General features: G+C 62.2%; 1 protein-coding gene across 1 annotated transcript in view; it reads right to left on the reverse strand.

The window, feature by feature from the left end:
* The window catches only part of SRCAP (Snf2 related CREBBP activator protein), a 121603-nt gene that overhangs the window by 30726 nt on the left and 65154 nt on the right, over positions 1-25723 (reverse strand). Inside the window, 6 exon segments of the mRNA XM_071801381.1 lie at positions 151-384; positions 4823-4963; positions 5589-6040; positions 8664-8833; positions 16200-16386; positions 25416-25552. Coding sequence (XP_071657482.1) covers positions 151-384; positions 4823-4963; positions 5589-6040; positions 8664-8833; positions 16200-16386; positions 25416-25552 — 1321 coding nt within the window.

A 25723-nucleotide genomic window follows, 5' to 3' on the forward strand; every position in this document is an offset into this window, starting at 1 on the left:
ACCCCCCCATCCCATCCCTTGTGTCCCCCCATTGCCCCCCCATTTACCCCCTTATCCCCCATTTACCCCCCTTATCCCCCACTTACCCCCCCATACCACCCCCCCATTGCCCCCCCCATGCCCCCCCCCGTCCCCGCGCCCCCCACTCACGGGGCAGCCCGCGGGGGGGCGCCAGCGCCAGGTGCCGCAGGGGGGGCCCCAGGGTGACTTTGCTCCCCTGCAGCTGCAGCGTCAGCGGCTTCGCCCCCCCCGCCCCGCCTTGGGGGGGGGGCTGGGGGGGTTGGGGGGGGGACGGGGACCCCAAAGTGGCCCCCCCGGGGGTCACGACCCCCCCAGGGCGTTGGGCCAGGGCCGCCAGCTGCCCGATGCTCACCAGTTCACCTGCTGGGGGGGGGGGGGGACAAGGTTGGGGGGCACCCCAATAATGGGGGGGCACCCCAATAGTGGGGGGGTGGGGGGGGACACCCCAATAGTGGGGGGGACACCCCAATAATGGGGGGCACACCAATAGTGGGGGGGGGGGACATCGCAATAATGGTGGGGCACCCCAATAGGGGGGGGTGGGGGGGGGGACACCCCAATAGTGGGGGGGACACCCCAATAATGGGGGGCACACCAATAGTGGGGGGGGGACATCGCAATAATGGGGGGGCACCCCAATAGTGGGGGGGCGGGGGGGGGACACCACAATAGTGGGGGGGACACCCCAATAATGGGGGGCACACCAATAGTGGGGGGGGGACATCCCAATAATGGGGGGGCACCCCAATAGTGGGGGGGTGTGGGGAGACACCCCAATAGTGGGGGGGACACCCCAATAATGGGGGGCACATCAATAGTGGGGGGGAACCATCCCAATAATGGGGGGGCACCCCAATAGTGGGGGGTGGGGGGGGACACCCCAATAGTGGGGGGGACACCCCAATAATGGGGGGCACACCAATAGTGGGGGGGGACATTGCAATAATGGGGGGCACCCCAATAGTGGGGGGGACACCCCAATAATGGGGGGCACACCAATAGTGGGGGGGGGACACATCCCAATAATGGGGGGCACCCCAATAGTGGGGGGGACACCCCAGTAATGGGGAACCCCAATAGTGGAGGGATGGGGGGGACACCCCAATAATGGGGGGCACACCAATAGTGGGGGGGGGGGACATCCCAATAATGGGGGGCACCCCAATAGTGGGGGGGGTGGGGGGGGACACCCCAATAGTGGGGGGGACACCCCAATAATGGGGGGGCACCCCAATAGTGGGGGGGTGGGGGGGGACACCCCAATAGTGGGGGGGACACCCCAATAATGGGGGGCACACCAATAGTGGGGGGGGGACATCGCAATAATGGGGGGGCACCCCAATAGTGCGGGGGACACCCCAATAATGGGGGGGACCCCAATAGTAGGGGGGGTGGGGGGGGGACACCCCAATAGTGGGGGGGACACCCCAATAATGGGGGCCACACCAATAGTGGGGGGGGGGACATCCCAATAATGGGGGGCACCCCAATAGTGGGGGGGTGGGGGGGGACACCCCAATAGTGAGGGGGACACCCCAATAATGGGGGGCACACCAATAGTGGGGGGGGACATCCCAATAATGGGGGGGACACCCCAATAGTGGGGGGGACACCCCAATAATGGGGGGCACACCAATAGTGGGGGGGGGACATCGCAATAATGGGGGGGCACCCCAATAGTGGGGGGGACACCCCAATAATGGGGGGCACACCAATAGTGGGGGGGGGGACATTGCAATAATGGGGGGGCACCCCAATAGTGGGGGGGTGGGGGGGGACACCCCAATAATGGGGGGGCACCCCAATAGTGGGGGGGTGGGGGGGGACACCCCAATAGTGAGGGGGACACCCCAATAATGGGGGGCACACCAATAGTGGGGGGGGACATCCCAATAATGGGGGGGCACCCCAATAGTGGGGGGGGGACACATCCCAATAATGGGGGGGCACCCCAATAGTGGGGGGGTAGGGGGGGGACACCCCAATAATGGGGGGGACCCCAATAGTAGGGGGGGTGGGGGGGGACACCACAATAGTGGGGGGGACACCCCAATAATGGGGGGCACACCAATAGTGGGGGGGGGACACATCCCAATAATGGGGGGCACCCCAATAGTGGGGGGGTAGGGGGGGGACACCCCAATAGTGGGGGGGACACCCCAATAATGGGGGGCACACCAATAGTGGGGGGGGGACATCCCAATAATGGGGGGGCACCCCAATAGTGGGGGGGGTGGGGGGAACACCCTAATAGTGGGGGGGACACCCAAATAATGGGGGGGACCCTATAGTGGGGGGGGACACCCCAATAATGGGGGGACCCCAATAGTAGTGGGGGGACACTCCAATAATGGGGGGACCCCAATAGTGGGGGAGGTGGGGGGGACACCCCAATAATGGGGGGGACCCCAATAATGCGGGGACTCCAATAGTGGGGGAGGTGGGGGGGGACACCCCAATAATGGGGGACACCCCAATAATGGGGGGACCCCAATAGTGGGGGGGGTAGGGGGGACACACTAATAATGGGGGGACCCCAATAGTGCGGGGGGTGGGGGGGACACCCCAATAATGGGGGGGCATCCCAGTAGTGAGGGGGGATACCCCAATAATGGGGGACACCCCAATAGTGGGGGGGGACACCCAAATAATGGGGGGGACCCTATAGTGGGGGGGTGGGGGGGGACACCCCAATAATGGGGAATGGGGGGGGATGGTTACTGGGGTGATACCACAATAATGGGGTGAAGGGTTTTGGGGGGGTCATTGGGGGCTACTGGGGGGTTATTGGGGGTTATTGGGGGGCTATTGGGGGGTTATTTGGGGGTTAATGGGGGGTTACTGGGGGTTATTGGGAGTTATTGGGGGGCTATTGAGGAGTTATTTGGGGGGTCATTGGGGACTATTGGGGGGCTATTGGGGGGTTATTGGGGGGCTATTGAGGAGTTATTTGGGGGGTCTCTGGGGGCTATTGGGGGTTATTTGGGGGTCATTGGGAGTTTATTTGGGGGTCACTGGGGGCTACTGGGGGTTATTGGGGGGCTAATGGGGGATTATTGGGGGCTAATTGGGCATCATTAGGGGCTATTGGGGGCTATTAGGGGTGACTGGAGGGCTATTGGGGGGCTACTGGGGAGATATTGGGGGGCTACTGGGGGGTTATTGGGGGGTTAATTGGGGGGACATTGGGGGGTATTGGTGGGATATTGGGGGCTATTAGGGGGTTATTGGGGGGCTATTGGGGGGTAGTTTTGGGGGGTCATTGGGGGCTTACTGGGGGGTTATTAGGGGCTATTGGGGGTTTATTGGGGGCTATTGGGGGGTTATTTGGGGGGGTCATTGGGGGGCTATTGGGGGTTATTTGGGGGGTCATTGGGGGGTTATTGGGGGTTATTGGGGGGCTAATTGGGCATCATTGGGGGGCTATTGGGGGCTATTAGGGGTGATTGGAGGGCTATTGGGGAGTTATTGGGGGGCTATTGGGTCATTGGGGGCCTATTGGGGGTTAATGGGGGGTTATTGGGGGGGTTATTGGGGGGTTAATTGGGGGTTATTGGTGGGGTATTGGGGGGCTATTGGAGGGTTATTGGGGGCTATTGGGGGGCTATTGGTGGGTTATTTGGGGCCTATACGGGGGAGCATTGGGGGGTTACTGGGGGGCTATGGGGGGGTCATTGGGGGCTATTAGGGGGTTATTGGGGGCTATTGAGGGGTTACTTGGGGGGTCATTGGAGGGTTAATGGGGGGCTATTGGGGGGTTATTTGGGGGGCTATTGGGGGGTTTTTGAGGGGTTATTTGGGGGCATCGGGGGGTCATTCGGGGGCTATTGGGGGTTATTGGAGTCATTGGGGGTTATTGGGGGGCTAATGGGGGATTATTGGGGGCTAATTGGGCATCATTAGGGGCTATTGGGGGCTTTTAGGGGTGACTGGAGGGCTATTGGGGGGCTACTGGGGAGATATTGGGGGGCTATTGGGGGGTTATTGGGGGGTTAATTGGGGGGACATTGGGGGGTATTGGTGGGATATTGGGGGCTATTAGGGGGTTATTGGGGGGCTATTGGGGGGTAGTTTTGGGGGGTCATTGGGGGGCTTACTGGGGGGTTATTAGGGGCTATTGGGGGTTGATTGGGGGCTATCGGGGGGTTATTTGGGGGGTCATTGGGGGTTATTTGGGGGATCATTGGGGGGCTATTGGGGGTTATTGGGGGCTAATTGGGCATCATTAGGGGGCTATTGGGGGCTATTAGGGGTGATTGGAGGGCTATTGGGGAGTTATTGGGGGGCTACTGGGTCATTGGGGGCCTATTGGGGGTTACTGGGGGGTTATTGGGGGGGTTATTGGGGGGTTAATGGGGAGTTATTGGGGGGGTTATTGGGGGGGTCTTGGGGGGTTTATTGGGGGTTATTGGTGGGGTATTGGGGGGCTATTGGGTCATTGGGGGCCTATTGGGGGTTAATGGGGAGTTATTGGGGGGGTTATTGGGGGGTTAATTGGGGGATTAATTGGGGGGGTTATTGGGGGGGTCTTGGGGGGTTAATTGGGGGTTATTGGGGGGTTCTTGGGGGGTTTATTGGGGGTTATTGGTGGGGTATTGGGGGGACCATTGGGGGGTTATTGGGGGCTATTGAGGAGTTATTTGGGGGGCCTATTGGGGGTTATTTGAGGGGTTACTTGGGGTCATTGGGGGGGTTATTTGGGGGGCTATTGGGGGGTTGCTGGGGGGTCATTTGGGGGTTATTGGGGGGCTATCGGAGGGTAGTTTTGGGGGGCTATTGGGGGGTCAATGGGGTGACTCACAGGGCAGCCGTGCCTGCATGTCCGGGGCCAGCAGGAGGCGCTGGGGGGTTCCAGGCAGAGCATAGGCGGCCAAAGGGGGCGGGGCCGGGCCCTTGGCCCCGCCCACCGCGGGCCGGGCTGGGGCTCCACCCCCTGCAGGAGCTGTGGGGAAGGGGGTGGGGTCATCACCGAGGCCACGCCCCCTCCCCGGGTGTAAACCCCGCCCACAGCTCTCCCTTGCCGTTCTGGCCACGCCCCTTGGGTTTAAACCCCGCCCACACCCTCAGTTCCACCCCCTCACGCCCCACCCTTCCCGCCAAACCACGCCCCCCCGCTTTAAGCCCCGCCCACCCCAGATGCTTTACTAAGGGATTTTTTCTGGCCCCGCCCCTCCAACCAGGCCCCGCCCCTTAGGTTTAAGCCCCGCCCCCCCTCCACTTTACTGATAGTTCTGGTCCCACCCACCCAGCTCTAAGCCCCGCCCCTGCGTCCAGGCCACGCCCCTTTGCTTTAAGCCCCGTCCATCCAGGCCACACTAACGTTATAGCCCCGCCCACCCAGTTCTATACCCCGCCCACCACCTCAAACCCCACCCCACCCATCAGACCACGCCCCTCTGATTTAAGCCCCGCCCACCCCAACTGTGTTGCCTGGGAACCGTTCTGGCCCCGCCCCCATCTCTAAGCCCCGCCCCTGTGCTTTAAGCCCCACCCGTAGCTCTTCCCATTGAACAAGCCCCACCCCTTCGCTAAGCCCCGCCCCCTCAAGCCCCGCCCACGACACTCACCAGGGGCAGGGCCAGCAGGGGGCGTGGCCAGCGCGGGCAGCAGCGTGGGCGTGGCCCGAGGGGGCGGGGCCGCCAGGGCCAATCCCAGAGGGGGCAGCAAGGGGGCGGGGCCAGCGGTGGGGGCGGGCGGGGCCACACCGGGCGGGGCAGGGCCTGGTGCCGCGGGGGCGGGGTTGACAGCGGCGGGGGCGGGGTTTAGAGGGGCGGGGTTTACAGGGGCGGTGGGCGGGGCTTGCAACGTGACCCCAGGGGGGGTGGTGGTTACCAGCAGGGGGGTGGGGCCTGCGGGGAGCGGGGCGTGGCCTGCGGGGGTGGGGTTGGTTGGCAGGGGGGCGGGGTTGGGGGGTGGAGGGGCGGGGTTTGGGGGCGTGGCCACGCCCAGGGGGGCGGGGCGGGGCGGGGCCAGCAGCAGCACCGCCCGGTTCTCTGCACGCGCCACCGGCTGCAGCATCCTGGGGGGGGGGAGGGGGCAAAGGTCAGAGGTCACGTGGGGGCAGTGAGGCCCCCCCAGTGTCCCCAAGGTCACCCCAGTGTCCCCAAGAGCCCCCAAGTGTCCCCAAGACCCCCAGTATCCCCAACCCCCCCAGTGTCCCCAAGACCTGACGATGTCCCCAAGACCCCCCCAGTGTCCCCAACCCCCCCCGAAGTGTCCCCAGGACCCACCCAGTGTCCCCAACCCTTCCAGTGTCCCCAAGGGACCCACCACCAACCCAGTGTCCCCAAGAACCCCTCAGTGTCCCCAAGGCCACCCCAGTGTCCCCAAGGGCCCCATCATCATCCCAATGTCCCCAAGACCCCCATGGTGTCCCCAAGACCCCCCAGTGTCCCCAAGACCCCTCAAGTGTCCCCAACACCCCCAGTGTCCCCAACCCTCCCAGTGTCTCCAAGGGACCCACCACCAACCCAGTGTCCCCAAGATCCCCCCAGTGTCCCCAACACCCCCAGTGTCCCCAAGTCCACCCCAGTGTCCCCAAGGGCCCCATCATCATTCCAATGTCCCCAAGACCCCCATGGTGTCCCCAACACCCCCCCAGTGTCCCCAAGGTCACCCCAGCGTCCCCAAGGGCCCCATCATCATACGAATGTTCCCAGGACCCCCATGGTGTCCCCATGACCCCCCCAGTGTCCCCAAGATCACCCCAGTGTCCCCAAGGCCACCCCAGTGTCCTCAAGGGCCCCATCATCATCCCAATGTCCCCAAGACCCCCCATGGTGTCCCCAACACCCCCCAAGTGTCCCCAGGACCCCCGGAGTGTCCCCATCACCATCCCAATACCCCCAAGCCCTCCATGGTGTCCCCAACCCCCCCATGGTGTCCCCAAGACCCCCCCAGTGTCCCCAAGATCACCCCAGTGTCCCCAAGGGCCCCATCATCATCCCAATGTCCCCAAGACCCCCATGGTGTCCCCAACAGCCCCAGTGTCCCCAAGGGCCCTCAAGACCCTCCCAGTGTCCCCAAGGCCACCCCAGTGTCCCCAAGGGCCCCATCATCATCCCAATGTCCCCAAGACCCCCATGGTGTCCCCATGACCCCCAAGTGTCCCCAACACCCCCAGTGTCCCCCAAGGGCCCCCAAGACCCTCCCAGTGTCCCCAACACCCCCCCAGTGTCCCCAAGGCCACCTCAGTGTCCCCAAGGGCCCCATCATCATCCCAATGTCCCCAAGACCCCCATGGTGTCCCCATGACCCCCAAGTGTCCCCAACACCCCCAGTGTCCCCAAGGGCTCCCAAGACCCTCCCAGTGTCCCCAAGACCCCCCCAGTGTCCCCAAGGCCACCTCAGTGTCCCCAAGGGCCCCATCATCATCCCAATGTCCCCAAGACCCCCCATGGTGTCCCCAACACCCCCCAAGTGTCCCCAGGACCCCCGGAGTGTCCCCATCACCATCCCAATACCCCCAAGCCCTCCATGGTGTCCCCAACCCCCCCATGGTGTCCCCAAGACCCCCCCAGTGTCCCCAAGATCACCCCAGTGTCCCCAAGGGCCCCATCATCATCCCAATGTCCCCAAGACCCCCATGGTGTCCCCAACAGCCCCAGTGTCCCCAAGGGCCCTCAAGACCCTCCCAGTGTCCCCAAGGCCACCCCAGTGTCCCCAAGGGCCCCATCATCATCCCAACGTCCCCAAGACCCCCATGGTGTCCCCAAGACCCTCCAAGTGTCCCCAACACCCCCAGTGTCCCCAAGGGCCCTCAAGACCCTCCCAGTGTCCCCAAGTCCACCCCAATGTCCCCAAGGGCCCCATCATCATCCCAACGTCCCCAAGACCCCCATGGTGTCCCCAAGACCCTCCAAGTGTCCCCAACACCCCCAGTGTCCCCAAGGGCCCTCAAGACCCTCCCAGTGTCCCCAAGTCCACCCCAATGTCCCCAAGGGCCCCATCATCATCCCAATGTCCCCAAGACCCCCATGGTGTCCCCAAGACCCCCCAAGTGTCCCCAAGGGTCCCACCACCACCCCAGTGTCCCCAAGACCCCCATGATGTCCCCAAGACCCCCCCAGCATCCCCAACCCCCTCATTATGTCCCCAACACCCCCAGTGTCCCCAAGTGTCCCCACCACCCCTCCAGTGTCCCCAAGACCCCATGGTGTCCCCAACCCCCCCATGATGTCCCCAACACCCCCACTGTCCCCAAGACCCCCCCAGTGTCCCCAACCCCTCCATGGTGTCCCCAAGACCCCCCACTGTCCCCAAGACCCCCCCAGTGTCCCCATCACCATCCCAATACCCCCAAGCCCTCCATGGTGTCCCCAACACCCCCACTGTCCCCAAGACCCCCCCAGTGTCCCCATCACCATCCCAATACCCCCAAGCCCTCCATGGTGTCCCCAACACCCCCACTGTCCCCAAGACCCCCCCAGTGTCCCCAAGCCCTCCATGGTGTCCCCAACACCCCCACTGTCCCCAACACCCCCCCAGTGTCCCCAAGACCCCCACTGTCCCCAAACCCCCCAGTGTCCCCAAGGCCACCCCCATGTCCCCAAGGACCCCATCATCATCCCAATGTCCCTAAGACCCCCATGGTGTCCCCAGGACCCCCCCAATGTCCCCAAGGCCACCCCACCGTCCCCTACCTGTTGACTTTCATGCGCACGGGTTTGGGCCGGGGGGGGGGGTCGGGGGCGGCCGCCACGTCCTCCAGGAGGCGCCGGGTGACGCGCCAGCGCGGCAGGAAGTGGTCGGCGGCGTAACGGGAAATGTGGCCCTCCATGGACACCAGCAGGAACGGGGACAGATCCACGTGCTGGGGGACAGTGGGGACACCATCTGGGGTCACCTGGGGTCAGCCAGGGTCAGCCAGAGTCACCTGGGGTCACCCGGGGTCAATGGGGCCACCAGGGCCATGTGGCAGGAAGTGGTCGGCGGTGCAACGGGAAATGTAGCCCCCCATGGACACCAGGAGGAACGGGGACAGAGCCACGTGCTGGGGGACAGTGGGGACACCTGGGGTCACTCGGTGTCATACAGGGTCACACAGGGTCACCCAGGGTCAATGGGGCCACCAGGGCCACGTGGCAGGAAGTGGTCGGCGGTGCAACGGGAAATGTGGCCCCCCATGGACACCAGGAGGAACGGGGACAGAGCCACGTGCTGGGGGACAGTGGGGACACCTGGGGTCACCTGGGGTCACTCAGTGTCACCCAGGGTCAGCCAGGGTCACCTGGGGTCAATGGGGACAATGGGGACACCAGGGCCATGTGGCAGGAAGTGGTCGGCGGTGCAACGGGAAATGTGGCCCCCCATGGACACCAGGAGGAACGGGGACAGAGCCACGTGCTGGGGGACAGTGGGGACACCATCTGGGGTCACCTGGGGTCACTCGGTGTCATACAGGGTCACACAGGGTCACCTGGGGTCACTCAGTGTCACCCGGGGTCAATGGGGCCACCAGGGCCATGTGGCAGGAAGTGGTCGGCGGTGCAACGGGAAATGTGGCCCCCCATGGACACCAGGAGGAACGGGGACAGAGCCACGTGCTGGGGGACAGTGGGGACACCTGGGGTCACCTGGGGTCATCTGGGGTCACATGGGGTCACCCAGGGTCAATGGGGACACCAGGGCCATGTGGCAGGAAGTGGTCGGCAGCGTAACGGGAAATGTGGCCCTCCATGGACACCAGCAGGAACGGGGACAGATCCACGTGCTGGGGGACAGTGGGGACACCATCTGGGGTCACCTGGGGTCACTCGGTGTCATACAGGGTCACACAGGGTCACCTGGGGTCACTCAGTGTCACCCGGGGTCAATGGGGCCACCAGGGCCATGTGGCAGGAAGTGGTTGGCGGTGCAACGGGAAATGTGGCCCCCCATGGACACCAGGAGGAACGGGGACAGATCCACGTGCTGGGGGACAGTGGGGACACCTGGGGTCACCTGGGGTCACCCAGAGTCACCTGGGGTCACTCAGTGTCACCCGGGGTCAATGGGGCCACCAGGGCCATGTGGCAGGAAGTGGTTGGTGGTGTAACGGGAAATGTGGCCCCCCATGGACACCAGGAGGAACGGGGACAGAGCCACGTGCTGGGGGACAGTGGGGACACCTGGGGTCACCTGGGGTCACCCAGAGTCACCTGGGGTCACTCAGTGTCACCCAGGGTCAATGGGGCCACCAGGGCCATGTGGCAGGAAGTGGTCGGCGGCGTAACAGGAAATGTGGCCCCCCATGGACACCAGGAGGAACGGGGACAGAGCCACGTGCTGGGGGACAGTGGGGACACCTGGGGTCACTCGGTGTCATACAGGGTCACCCAGTGTCACCCAGGGTCAATCGGGACACCAGGGCCATGTGGCAGGAAGTGGTCGGCGGTGTAATGGGAAATGTGGCCCCCCCATGGACACCAGGAGGAATGGGGACAGAGCCACGTGCTGGGGGACAGTGGGGACACCATCTGGGGTCACCTGGGGTCACTCGGTGTCATACAGGGTCACACAGGGTCACCTGGGGTCACTCAGTGTCACCCAGGGTCAATGGGGCCACCAGGGCCATGTGGCAGGAAGTGGTCGGCGGTGCAACGGGAAATGTGGCCCCCCATGGACACCAGGAGGAACGGGGACAGAGCCACGTGCTGGGGGACAGTGGGGACACCTGGGGTCACCTGGGGTCATCTGGGGTCACATAGGGTCACTCAGAGTCACCTGGGGTCACTCAGTGTCACCCAGGGTCAATGGGGCCACCAGGGCCATGTGGCAGGAAGTGGTTGGTGGTGTAACGGGAAATGTGGCCCCCCATGGACACCAGGAGGAACGGGGAAAGAGCCACGTGCTGGGGGACAGTGGGGACACCATCTGGGGTCACCTGGGGTCACTCGGTGTCATACAGGGTCACACAGGGTCACCTGGGGTCACTCAGTGTCACCCAGGGTCAATGGGGACACCAGGGCCATGTGGCAGGAAGTGGTCGGCGGCGTAACGGGAAATGTGGCCCCCCATGGACACCAGCAGGAACGGGGACAGAGCCACGTGCTGGGGGACAGTGGGGACACCATCTGGGGTCACCTGGGGTCACCTGGGGTCATCTGGGGTCACATGGGGTCACCCAGGGTCAATGGGGCCACCAGGGCCATGTGGCAGGAAGTGGTCGGCGGTGCAACGGGAAATGTGGCCCTCCATGGACACCAGCAGGAACGGGGACAGATCCACGTGCTGGGGGACAGTGGGGACACCTGGGGTCACTCAGTGTCACCCAGGGTCAGCCAGGGTCACCTGGGGTCAATGGGGACAATGGGGACACCAGGGCCATGTGGCAGGAAGTGGTCGGCGGTGCAACGGGAAATGTGGCCCCCCATGGACACCAGGAGGAACGGGGACAGAGCCACGTGCTGGGGGACAGTGGGGACACCATCTGGGGTCACCTGGGGTCACTCGGTGTCATACAGGGTCACACAGGGTCACCTGGGGTCACTCAGTGTCACCCGGGGTCAATGGGGCCACCAGGGCCATGTGGCAGGAAGTGGTTGGCGGTGCAACGGGAAATGTGGCCCCCCATGGACACCAGCAGGAACGGGGACAGAGCCACGTGCTGGGGGACAGTGGGGACACCTGGGGTCACCTGGGGTCATCTGGGGTCACTCGGTGTCATACAGGGTCACCCAGTGTCACCCAGGGTCAATGGGGACACCAGGGCCATGTGGCAGGAAGTGGTCGGCGGTGCAACGGGAAATGTGGCCCCCCATGGACACCAGGAGGAACGGGGACAGAGCCACGTGCTGGGGGACAGTGGGGACACCTGGGGTCATCTGGGGTCACTGTCACCCAGGGTCACACAGGGTCACCCGGGGTCAATGGGGACTCCAGGGCCATGTGGCAGGAAGTGGTTGGTGGTGCAACGGGAAATGTGGCCCCCCATGGACACCAGGAGGAACGGGGGGACATGAGGGGACACTGGGGACATCTGGGTCACCCAATGACACCCAATGACACCCAGTGACACCCAGGGTCACCTCCTGGCCCTCCAGGGTCACCAGGAGGAACAGGGACAGGGACAAGTGTTGAGGGGACATCAGGGGACATTGCGCCTCCCATTGACACCCAGGGTCACCCACTGACCCACAGTGACACCCAGTGACACCAGGGACACCCAGGGACACCCATTCACCCCCAGTGACACCAGTGACACCCAGGGACACCCAGTGTCACCTCCTGCCACCCACTGACCCCCGTGTCCCTCCAGTGACACCAGTGACAATGGGGACAGGTCCATGTGCTGAGGGGACACACTGGGACACATGGGGCACCCAGTGACACCAGGGACACCCAGTGACACCCAGTGACACCCAGTGACACCCAATGACACCCAGTGTCACCACCTGGCCTGTGAGGGACATGAGTGACAACAGGGAGAGTGACACGAGCTGTGGGGACACACGGGTCACCCAATGACACCCAATGACACCCAGTGACACCCAGTGACACCCAGTGACACCCAATGACACCTATTGACACCCATTGACATCCATTGACACCCAAGGACACCCAATGACACCAGTGACACCCAGTGACACCCAGTGACACCCAATGACACCTATTGACACCCAATGACATCCATTGACACCCAAGGACACCCAATGACACCCAATGACACCAGTGACACCCAATGACACCCAATGACACCAGTGACACCCAATGACACCCAATGACACCCAGTGACACCCAGTGACACCAGTGAGAATGGGGACAGTGACACAAGCTGTGGGGACACACGGGTCACCCAATGACACCCAATGACACCCAATGACACCCAGTGACACCCAGTGACACCCAGTGACACCCAATGACACCTATTGACACCCATTGACACCCATTGACACCCAATGACACCAGTGACACCCAGTGACACCCAGTGACACCCAATGACACCCAGTGACACCAGTGAGAATGGGGACAGTGACACGAGCTGTGGGGACACCAGAGTCACCCAGTGACACCCAATGACACCCAGTGACACCCAATGACACCCAGTGACACCAGTGACACCCAGTGACACCCAGTGACACCAGTGAGAATGGGGACAGTGACACGGGCTATGGGGACACACGGGTCACCCAGTGACACCCAATGACACCCAGTGACACCCAGTGACACCCAATGACACCCAATGACACCCAGTGACACCAGTGAGAATGGGGACAGTGACACGGGCTATGGGGACACACGGGTCACCCAGTGACACCCAATGACACCCAATGACACCCAGTGACACCCAATGACACCCAGTGACACCAGTGACACCCAGTGACACCCAGTGACACCAGTGAGAATGGGGACAGTGACACGAGCTGTGGGGACACCAGAGTCACCCAGTGACACCCAATGACACCCAATGACACCCAATGACACCCAATGACACCCAATGACACCCAGTGACACCAGTGACACCCAATGACACCAGTGACACCCAGTGACACCCAATGACACCAGTGAGAATGGGGACACTGACACGAGCTGTGGGGACACACGGGTCACCCAATGACACCCAATGACACCCAATGACACCAGTGACACCCAGTGACACCAGTGAGAATGGGGACAGTGACACGAGCTGTGGGGACACACGGGTCACCCAATGACACCCAATGACACCCAGTGACACCCAGTGACACCAGTGACACCCAGTGACACCCAATGACACCCAATGACACCCAGTGACACCCAGTGACACCAGTGAGAATGGGGACAGTGACACGAGCTGTGGGGACACACGGGTCACCCAATGACACCCAATGACACCCAGTGACACCCAGTGACACCCAGTGACACCCAATGACACCAGTGAGAATGGGGACAGTGACACGGGCTATGGGGACACACGGGTCACCCAGTGACACCCAATGACACCCAGTGACACCCAGTGACACCCAGTGACACCCAATGACACCCAATGACACCCAGTGACACCAGTGAGAATGGGGACAGTGACACGAGCTGTGGGGACACACGGGTCACCCAGTGACACCCAATGACACCCAATGACACCCAGTGACACCCAATGACACCCAGTGACACCAGTGACACCCAGTGACACCCAGTGACACCAGTGAGAATGGGGACAGTGACACGAGCTGTGGGGACACCAGAGTCACCCAGTGACACCCAATGACACCCAATGACACCCAATGACACCCAATGACACCCAGTGACACCAGTGACACTCAATGACACCAGGGACACCCAGTGACACCCAATGACACCAGTGACACCCAATGACACCCAGTGACACCCAATGACACCCAATGACACCAGTGACACCCAGTGACACCCAATGACACCAGTGAGAATGGGGACACTGACACGAGCTGTGGGGACACACGGGTCACCCAGTGACACCCAGTGACACCCAGTGACACCCAGTAACACCCAGTGACACCAGTGACACCCAATGACACCAGTGACACCCAATGACACCCAATGACACCCAATGACACCCAGTGACACCAGTGAGAATGGGGACAGTGACACAAGCTGTGGGGACACACGGGTCACCCAATGACACCCAATGACACCCAGTGACACCAGTGACACCCACCTTAGAGTCTCTATGTCCCCAAATGTGCCACCCCATTGTCCCTATGTCCCCAATTGTGTCACCCCAGTGTCCCTACGTCCCTAAATGTGTCACCCCAGTGTCTCTATGTCCCCAATGTGTCACCTTAGAGTGTCTGTGTCCCCTCAAGTGCCACCCCAGTGTCCTTATGTCCCCAAATGTGCCACCTTAGAGCCCCTATGTCCCCAACTGTGTCACCTTAGAGTGTCCCTGTGTCCCCACAAGTGTCTGTGTGTCCCCAAAGGTGCCACCTTAGAGTCTCTGTGTCCCCAACTGTGCCACCCCATTGTCCCTATGTCCCCAATTGTGTCACCCCAGTGTCCCTACGTCCCTAAATGTGTCACCCCAGTGTCTCTATGTCCCCAACGGTGTCACCCCAGTGTCCCCATGTCCCCAACTATGTCACCTTAGAGTGTCTCTGTGTCCCCACAATTGTCTCTGTGTCCCCAGCTGTGTCACCCCAGTGTCTTTATGTCCCCACAAGTGTCTCTGTGACCCCAAAGGTGTCACCCCAGTGTCCCCACAAGGGTCTCTGTGTCCCCAAAGGTGTCACCCCAGTCTCTCGATGTCCCCTCAAGTGCCACCCCAGTGTCCCCACAAGGGTCTCTGTGTCCCCAAAGGTGTCACCCCAGTCTCTCGATGTCCCCTCAAGTGCCACCCCAGTGTCCCCACAAGGGTCTCTGTGTCCCCAAAGGTGTCACCCCAGTCTCTCGATGTCCCCTCAAGTGCCACCCCAGTGTCCCCACAGGTGTCTATGTGACCCCACAAGTGCCACCCCAGTGTCCCTATGTCCCCACCTGTGTCACCCCAGTGTCTCTAAGACCCCACAAGTGTCACCTTTGAGTGTCTCTATGTCCCCAAAGGCGCCACCCCAGTGTCCCCACCAGTGTCTCTGTGTCCCCAAAGCTGTCACCCCAGTGTCTCTGTGTCCCCAATGTGTCACCTTAGAGTGTCTCTGTGTCCCCTCAAGTGCCACCCCAGTGTCCTTATGTCCCCAAATGTGCCACCTTACAGTCCCTATGTCCCCAATGTGTCACCTTAGAGTGTCCCTGTGTCCCCACAAGTGTCTGTGTGTCCCCAAAGGTGCCACCGTAGAGTCTCTATGTCCCCAAATGTGTCTGGGTGTCCCCAAATGTGTCACCTTAGAGCGTCTTTGTGTCCCCAACAAGTGTCTTTGTGTCCCCAACTGTGTCACCCCAGTGTCTCTATGTCCCCAATGTGTCACCTTAGAGTGTCCCTGTGTCCCCACAAGTGTCTGTGTGTCCCCAAAGGTGTCACCTTAGAGTCTCTGTGTCCCCAAATGTGCCACCTTACAGTCCCTATGTCCCCAACTGTGTCACCTTAGAGTGTCCCTGTGTCCCCACAAGTGTCTGTGTGTCCCCAAAGGTGTCACCTTAGAGTCTCTGTGTCCCCAAATGAGCCACCTTACAGTCCCTATGTCCCCAACTGTGTCACCTTAGAGTGTCCCTGCGTCCCCACAAGTGTCTGTGTGTCCCCAACTCTGTCACCCCAGACCCTCTCTGACCCCACAAGTGCCACCCCAAGTGCCCCCCCATGTCCCCGCTGTCACCTGGAAGGGCAGGGGGTCCAGGGCGCGCAGCACCAGGGCGGCGGTGACGAAGTTCAGGCCGTCGGTGACAAAGGGGGAGGTGACGGGGCGCGGCTCGAACAGGTCCGGGTGGTTGCACACCTTGCGCAGCTGCATCAGCACGTTGATCACGCTCATGAAGTGCCCGCTGGCCAGCGTGGCCTTGGTGCTGCGGGGACACGGGGACGTTGGGGACAATGGGGACAATGCGGGTATTGGGGGTGATGGGGGTATTGGGTCAATGGGGGCAATGGGGACATTGGGGGCGATGGGGACAATGGGGGCAATGAGGTCAATGGAGTCAATGGGGACATTTGGGGACATGGGGACATTGAAGTCAATGGGGACATTGGGGTCAACGGAGTCAATGGGGGCAATGGGGACATTGGAGTCAATGCGGACAATGAGGACAATGGGGGCAATGGGAACAATGGGGTCAATGGGGACACTGGGGTCAATGGGGGCAATGGGGACATTGGGGGCGATGGGGACATTGAAGTCAATGGGGACATTGAACTCAATGGGGACATTGGGGTCAATGGAGTCAGTGGGGGCAATGGGGACATTGGGGTCAATTGGGGCAATGGAGACAATGGGGACATTGGGGTCAATGGGGGCAATAGGGACATTGGGGGCAATGGGAACGATGGGGTCAATGGGGACAATGGAGACAATGGGGACATTGGGGTCAATGTGGGCAATGGGGACAATGGGGGCGATGGGGTCAATGGGGGCAATGGGGACATTGGAGTCAATGGGGACAATGGGAGCGATGGGGACATTGGGGTCAATGGGGGCAATGGGGTGAATGGAGTCAATGGAGGCAATGGGGACAATGGGGTCAATGGGGACACTGAAGTCAATGGGGACATTGGGGTCAATGGAGTCAATGGGGGCAATGGGGACATTGGGGTCAATTGGGGCAATGGAGACAATGGGGACATTGGAGTCAATGGGGGCAATGGGGACATTGGGGTCAATGGGGTCAATGGGGGCAATGGGGACATTGGAGTCAATGGGGACAATGAGGACATTGGAGTCAATGGGGACAATGGGGTCATTGGAGTCAATGGGGACATTTGGGGACATGGGGACGCGGCATCAGCTGCATCAGCACGTTGATCACGCTCATGAAGTGCCCGCTGGCCAGCGTGGCCTTGGTGCTGCGGGGACACGGGGACGTTGGGGACAATGGGGACAATGCGGGTATTGGGGGTGATGGGGGTGATGGGGGTATTGGGTCAATGGGGGCGATGGGGGTATTGGGTCAATGGGGGCGATGGGGGTGATGGGGGTATTGGGGACATTGGGGGTATTGGGTCAATGGGGTCAATGGAGGTGATGGGGTCAGTGGGGACACTGGGGTCAATGGGGTCAATGGGGGCAATGGGGGCGATGGGGTCAATGGTGGCAATGGGGACATTGGGGTCAATTGGGGCAATGGAGACAATGGGGACAGTGGGGTCAATGGGGGCAATGGGGAGATCGGAGTCAATGGGGACAATGGGAGCGATGGGGACATTGGGGTCAATGGGGGCAATGGAGTCAATGGAGGCAATGGGGACAATGGGGTCAATGGGGACACTGAAGTCAATGGGGACATTGGGGTCAATGGAGTCAATGGAGACAATGGGGACACTGGGGTCAATGGGGTCAATGGGGACAATGGGGGCGATGGGGTCAATGGTGGCAATGGGGACATTGAACTCAATGGGGACACTGGGGTCAATGGAGTCAATGGGGACAATGAGGACATTGGAAGCAATGGGGGCAATGGGGACATCGGAGTCAATGGGGATAATGGGGACAATGGGGTCATTGGAGTCAATGGGGCATTTGGGGACATGGGGACGCGGCATCAGCTGCATCAGCACGTTGATCACGCTCATGAAGTGCCCGCTGGCCAGCGTGGCCTTGGTGCTGCGGGGACACGGGGACGTTGGGGACAATGGGGACAATGCGGGTATTGGGGGTGATGGGGGTATTGGGTCAATGGGGGCAATGGGGACATTGGGGGCGATGGGGACAATGGGGGCAATGGGGGTAATGGGAGCAATGGGGTCAATGGAGTCAATGGGGACATCTGGGGACATGGGGACATTGAAGTCAATGGGGACATTGGGGTCAATGGAGTCAATGGGGGCAATGGGGACATTGGAGTCAATGCGGACAATGAGGACAATGGGGGCAATGGGGACAATGGGGTCAATGGGGACACTGGGGTCAGTGGGGACAATGGGGACATTGAACTCAATGGGGACATTGGGGTCAATGGAGTCAGTGGGGGCAATGGGGACATTGGGGTCAATTGGGGCAATGGAGACAATGGGGACAGTGGGGTCAATGGGGGCAATAGGGACATTGGGGGCAATGGGAACGATGGGGTCAATGGGGACAATGGAGACAATGGGGACATTGGGGTCAATGTGGGCAATGGGGACAATGGGGGCAATGGGGACATTGGAGTCAATGGGGACAATGGGAGCGATGGGGACATTGGGGTCAATGGGGGCAATGGGGTGAATGGAGTCAACGGAGGTAATGGGGACAATGGGGTCAATGGGGACACTGAAGTCAATGGGGATATTGGGGTCAATGGAGTCAATGGAGACAATGGGGACATTGGGGTCAAGGGGGGCAATGGGGACAATGGGGGCGATGGGGACATTTGGGGACATGGGGACGCGGCATCAGCTGCATCAGCACGTTGATCACGCTCATGAAGTGCCCGCTGGCCAGCGTGGCCTTGGTGCTGCGGGGACACGGGGACGTTGGGGACAATGGGGACAATGGGGGTATTGGGGGTGATGGGGGTGATGGGGGTATTGGGTCAATGGGGGCGATGGGGGTATTGGGGACATTGGGGGTATTGGGTCAATGGGGTCAATGGAGGTGATGGGGGCAATGGGGACATTGGGGGCGATGGGGGCAATGGGGACAATGGGGACATTGAAGTCAATGGGGCCATTGGGGTCAATGGAGTCAATGGAGACAATGGGGACATCGGGGTCAATTGGGGCAATGGGGACAGTGGGGTCAATGGGGGCAATGGGGACATTGGAGTCAATGGGGACAATGGGAGCGATGGGGACATTGGGGTCAATGGGGGCAATGGGGTGAATGGAGTCAATGAAGGCAATGGGGACAATGGGGTCAATGGGGACAATGGGGTCAATGGGGACACTGAAGTCAATGGGGACATTGGGGTCAAAGGAGTCAATGGAGACAATGGGGACATTGGGGTCAATGGGGGCAATGGGGACAATGGGGGCGATGGGGTCAATGGTGGCAATGGGGACATCGGAGTCAATGGAGACAATGGGGACAATGGGGTCAATGGGGGCAATGGGGACAATGGGGGCGATGGGGTCAATGGTGGCAATGGGGACATCGGAGTCAATGGGGATAATGGGGACAATGGGGTCATTGGAGTCAATGGGGGCAATGGGGACATCTGGGGACATGGGGACGCGGCATCAGCTGCATCAGCACGTTGATCACGCTCATGAAGTGCCCGCTGGCCAGCGTGGCCTTGGTGCTGCGGGGACACGGGGACGTTGGGGACAATGGGGACAATGCGGGTATTGGGGGTGATGGGGGTATTGGGTCAATGGGGGCAATGGGGACATTGGGGGCGATGGGGACAATGGGGGCAATGGGGGTAATGGGAGCAATGGGGTCAATGGAGTCAATGGGGACATCTGGGGACATGGGGACATTGAAGTCAATGGGGACATTGGGGTCAATGGAGTCAATGGGGGCAATGGGGACATTGGAGTCAATGCGGACAATGAGGACAATGGGGGCAATGGGGACAATGGGGTCAATGGGGACACTGGGGTCAATGGGGGCAATGGGGACATTGAACTCAATGGGGACATTGGGGTCAATGGAGTCAGTGGGGGCAATGGGGACATTGGGGTCAATTGGGGCAATGGAGACAATGGGGACAGTGGGGTCAATGGGGGCAATAGGGACATTGGGGGCAATGGGAACGATGGGGTCAATGGGGACAATGGAGACAATGGGGACATTGGGGTCAATGTGGGCAATGGGGACAATGGGGGCAATGGGGACATTGGAGTCAATGGGGACAATGGGAGCGATGGGGACATTGGGGTCAATGGGGGCAATGGGGTGAATGGAGTCAACGGAGGTAATGGGGACAATGGGGTCAATGGGGACACTGAAGTCAATGGGGATATTGGGGTCAATGGAGTCAATGGAGACAATGGGGACATTGGGGTCAAGGGGGGCAATGGGGGCAATGGGGTCAATGGGGACATTTGGGGACATGGGGACGCGGCATCAGCTGCATCAGCACGTTGATCACGCTCATGAAGTGCCCGCTGGCCAGCGTGGCCTTGGTGCTGCGGGGACACGGGGACGTTGGGGACAATGGGGACAATGCGGGTATTGGGGGTGATGGGGGTATTGGGTCAATGGGGGCGATGGGGGTGATGGGGTCAATGGGGACAATGGGGATGTTGGGGGTGATGGGGACAATGGAGACAATGGGGACATTGGGGACGTTGGGGGTGATGGGGACAATGGGGATAATGGGACAATGGGGACAATGGGACAATGGGGACAATGGGACAATGGGGACAAGGGGGATAATGGGATAATGGGTGGGCACCACGGGGACACTGCCAAGGGACCCCAGGGACCCCAAAAGTGACACAGAGGACACCTGGGGACACTGGGGACATGGGGATGTGGGGACATTTGGGGACACTGGGGGGCTCTAGAAGGTCTCAGGTGACATTGGGGACACGGTGACACGGTGACACCGACCTGGCCTGTCCCATGAAGTCGTCGTAGAGGCAGCGCTGGCGCCGGGACAGGGGATGGGCCATGGGGACATGGGGACACTGGGGGGCTCTGGGTGGCTCAGGGGGGTCTCAGGTGACACGGGGGGGTCTCAGGTGACACGGGTGACATTGGGGACACGGTGACACCGACCTGGCCTGTCCCATGAAGTCGTCGTAGAGGCAGCGCTGGTGCCGGGACAGGGGATGGGCCATGGGGACATGGGGACACTGGGGGGCTCTGGGTGGCTCTGGGGGGTCTCAGGTGACACGGGGGGGTCTCAGGTGACACAGGTGACATTGGGGACACGGTGACACCGACCTGGCCTGTCCCATGAAGTCGTCATAGAGGCAGCGCTGGCGCTGGGACAGGGGATGGGCCATGGGGACATGGGGACACTGGGGGGCTCTGGGTGGCTCAGGGGGGTCTCAGGTGACACGGGGGGGGCTCAGGTGACACAGGTGACATTGGGGACACGGTGACACCGACCTGGCCTGTCCCATGAAGTCGTCGTAGAGGCAGCGCTGGCGCCGGGACAGGGGATGGGCCATGGGGACATGGGGACACTGGGGGGCTCTGGGTGGCTCTGGGGGGTCTCAGGTGACACGGGGAGGTCTCAGGTGACACAGGTGACATTGGGGACACGGTGACACCGACCTGGCCTGTCCCATGAAGTCGTCATAGAGGCAGCGCTGGCGCCGGGACAGGGGATGGGCCATGGGGACATGGGGACACTGGGGGGCTCTGGGTGGCTCTGGGGGGTCTCAGGTGACACGGGGAGGTCTCAGGTGACACAGGTGACATTGGGGACACGGTGACACCGACCTGGCCTGTCCCATGAAGTCGTCGTAGAGGCAGCGCTGGCGCCGGGACAGGGGATGGGCCATGGGGACATGGGGACACTGGGGTCTCTGGGTGGCTCAAGGGGGTCTCAGGTGACACGGGGGGGTCTCAGGTGACACAGGTGACATTGGGGACACGGTGACACGGTGACACCGACCTGGCCTGTCCCATGAAGTTGTCGTAGAGGCAGCACTGGCGCCGGGACAGGGGATGGGCCATGGGGACATGGGGACACTGGGGGGCTCTGGGTGGCTCTGGGGGGTCTCAGGTGACACGGGGGGGTCTCAGGTGACACAGGTGACATTGGGGACACGGTGACACCGACCTGGCCTGTCCCATGAAGTCGTCGTAGAGGCAGCGCTGGCGCGGGGACAGGGGATGGGCCATGGGGACATGGGGACACTGGGGGGCTTTGGGTGGCTCTGGGGGGTGTCAGGTGACACGGGGGGGTCTCAGGTGACACAGGTGACATTGGGGACACGGTGACACGGTGACACCGACCTGGCCTGTCCCATGAAGTCGTCGTAGAGGCAGCGCTGGCGCGGGGACAGGGGATGGGCCATGGGGACATGGGGACACTGGGGGGCTCTGGGTGGCTCTGGGGGGTCTCAGGTGACACGGGGGGGTCTCAGGTGACACGGGTGACATTGGGGACACGGTGACACCGACCTGGCCTGTCCCATGAAGTCGTCATAGAGGCAGCGCTGGTGCCGGGACAGGGGATGGGCCATGGGGACATGGGGACACTGGGGGGCTCTGGGTGGCTCTGGGGGGTCTCAGGTGACACGGGGGGGTCTCAGGTGACACAGGTGACATTGGGGACACGGTGACACGGTGACACCGACCTGGCCTGTCCCATGAAGTCGTCATAGAGGCAGCGCTGGCGCCGGGACAGGGGATGGGCCATGGGGACATGGGGACACTGGGGGGCTCTGGGGGGTCTCAGGTGACACGGGGGGGTCTCAGGTGACACAGGTGACATTGGGGACACGGTGACACCGACCTGGCCTGTCCCATGAAGTCGTCATAGAGGCAGCGCTGGCGCCGGGACAGGGGATGGGCCATGGGGACATGGGGACACTGGGGGGCTCTGGGTGGCTCTGGGGGGTCTCAGGTGACACGGGGGGGTCTCAGGTGACACAGGTGACATTGGGGACACGGTGACATGGTGACACCGACCTGGCCTGTCCCATGAAGTCGTCGTAGAGGCAGCGCTGGCGCCGGGACAGGGGATGGGCCATGGGGACATGGGGACACTGGGGGGCTCTGGGTGGCTCAGGGGGGTCTCAGGTGACACGGGGGGGTCTCAGGTGACACGGGTGACATTGGGGACACGGTGACACCGACCTGGCCTGTCCCATGAAGTCGTCATAGAGGCAGCGCTGGCGCCGGGACAGGGGATGGGCCATGGGGACATGGGGACACTGGGGGGCTCTGGGTGGCTCAGGGGGGTCTCAGGTGACACGGGGGGGTCTCAGGTGACACGGGTGACATTGGGGACACGGTGACACCGACCTGGCCTGTCCCATGAAGTCGTCATAGAGGCAGCGCTGGCGCCGGGACAGGGGATGGGCCATGGGGACATGGGGACACTGGGGGGCTCTGGGTGGCTCTGGGGGGTCTCAGGTGACACGGGGGGGTCTCAGGTGACACGGGTGACATTGGGGACACGGTGACACCGACCTGGCCTGTCCCATGAAGTCGTCATAGAGGCAGCGCTGGTGCCGGGACAGGGGATGGGCCATGGGGACATGGGGACACTGGGGGGCTCTGGGTGGCTCTGGGGGGTCTCAGGTGACACGGGGGGGTCTCAGGTGACACAGGTGACATTGGGGACACGGTGACACGGTGACACCGACCTGGCCTGTCCCATGAAGTCGTCATAGAGGCAGCGCTGGCGCCGGGACAGGGGATGGGCCATGGGGACATGGGGACACTGGGGGGCTCTGGGGGGTCTCAGGTGACACGGGGGGGTCTCAGGTGACACAGGTGACATTGGGGACACGGTGACACCGACCTGGCCTGTCCCATGAAGTCGTCATAGAGGCAGCGCTGGCGCCGGGACAGGGGATGGGCCATGGGGACATGGGGACACTGGGGGGCTCTGGGTGGCTCTGGGGGGTCTCAGGTGACACGGGGGGGTCTCAGGTGACACAGGTGACATTGGGGACACGGTGACATGGTGACACCGACCTGGCCTGTCCCATGAAGTCGTCGTAGAGGCAGCGCTGGCGCCGGGACAGGGGATGGGCCATGGGGACATGGGGACACTGGGGGGCTCTGGGTGGCTCAGGGGGGTCTCAGGTGACACGGGGGGGTCTCAGGTGACACGGGTGACATTGGGGACACGGTGACACCGACCTGGCCTGTCCCATGAAGTCGTCATAGAGGCAGCGCTGGCGCCGGGACAGGGGATGGGCCATGGGGACATGGGGACACTGGGGGGCTCTGGGTGGCTCAGGGGGGTCTCAGGTGACACGGGGGGGTCTCAGGTGACACGGGTGACATTGGGGACACGGTGACACCGACCTGGCCTGTCCCATGAAGTCGTCATAGAGGCAGCGCTGGCGCCGGGACAGGGGATGGGCCATGGGGACATGGGGACACTGGGGGGCTCTGGGTGGCTCTGGGGGGTCTCAGGTGACACGGGGGGGTCTCAGGTGACACGGGTGACATTGGGGACACGGTGACACCGACCTGGCCTGTCCCATGAAGTCGTCATAGAGGCAGCGCTGGTGCCGGGACAGGGGATGGGCCATGGGGACATGGGGACACTGGGGGGCTCTGGGTGGCTCTGGGGGGTCTCAGGTGACACGGGGGGGTCTCAGGTGACACAGGTGACATTGGGGACACGGTGACACGGTGACACCGACCTGGCCTGTCCCATGAAGTCGTCATAGAGGCAGCGCTGGCGCCGGGACAGGGGATGGGCCATGGGGACATGGGGACACTGGGGGGCTCTGGGGGGTCTCAGGTGACACGGGGGGGTCTCAGGTGACACAGGTGACATTGGGGACACGGTGACACCGACCTGGCCTGTCCCATGAAGTCGTCATAGAGGCAGCGCTGGCGCCGGGACAGGGGATGGGCCATGGGGACATGGGGACACTGGGGGGCTCTGGGTGGCTCTGGGGGGTCTCAGGTGACACGGGGGGGTCTCAGGTGACACAGGTGACATTGGGGACACGGTGACATGGTGACACCGACCTGGCCTGTCCCATGAAGTCGTCGTAGAGGCAGCGCTGGCGCCGGGACAGGGGATGGGCCATGGGGACATGGGGACACTGGGGGGCTCTGGGTGGCTCAGGGGGGTCTCAGGTGACACGGGGGGGTCTCAGGTGACACGGGTGACATTGGGGACACGGTGACACCGACCTGGCCTGTCCCATGAAGTCGTCATAGAGGCAGCGCTGGCGCCGGGACAGGGGATGGGCCATGGGGACATGGGGACACTGGGGGGCTCTGGGTGGCTCTGGGGGGTCTCAGGTGACACGGGGGGGTCTCAGGTGACACGGGTGACATTGGGGACACGGTGACACCGACCTGGCCTGTCCCATGAAGTCGTCATAGAGGCAGCGCTGGCGCCGGGACAGGCGGCACCGCAGAACGTGCTCGAACTTCTGCGGCATCTGCTTCTCCACGTCCACCTTGAGCCGGCGCAGCAGGAACGGCCGCAGCACCTGCACCCCGAAAACAGAGGGGGGTGAGCCCCAAAATAGGGGGGGAACCCCAGAATATGGGGGGGGGGGAACGCCGGAATGGGGGGACCCAAAATAGGGGGAACTGGATGTAGGGGAGAGCCTGAAATAGGGGGGAACCCAAAATAGGGGGAGCTGAAATAGGGGGGACCT

This window comes from Patagioenas fasciata, chromosome 37, assembly GCF_037038585.1.
Source record: "Patagioenas fasciata isolate bPatFas1 chromosome 37, bPatFas1.hap1, whole genome shotgun sequence".
NCBI classification, from domain to species: Eukaryota; Metazoa; Chordata; class Aves; order Columbiformes; family Columbidae; genus Patagioenas; species Patagioenas fasciata.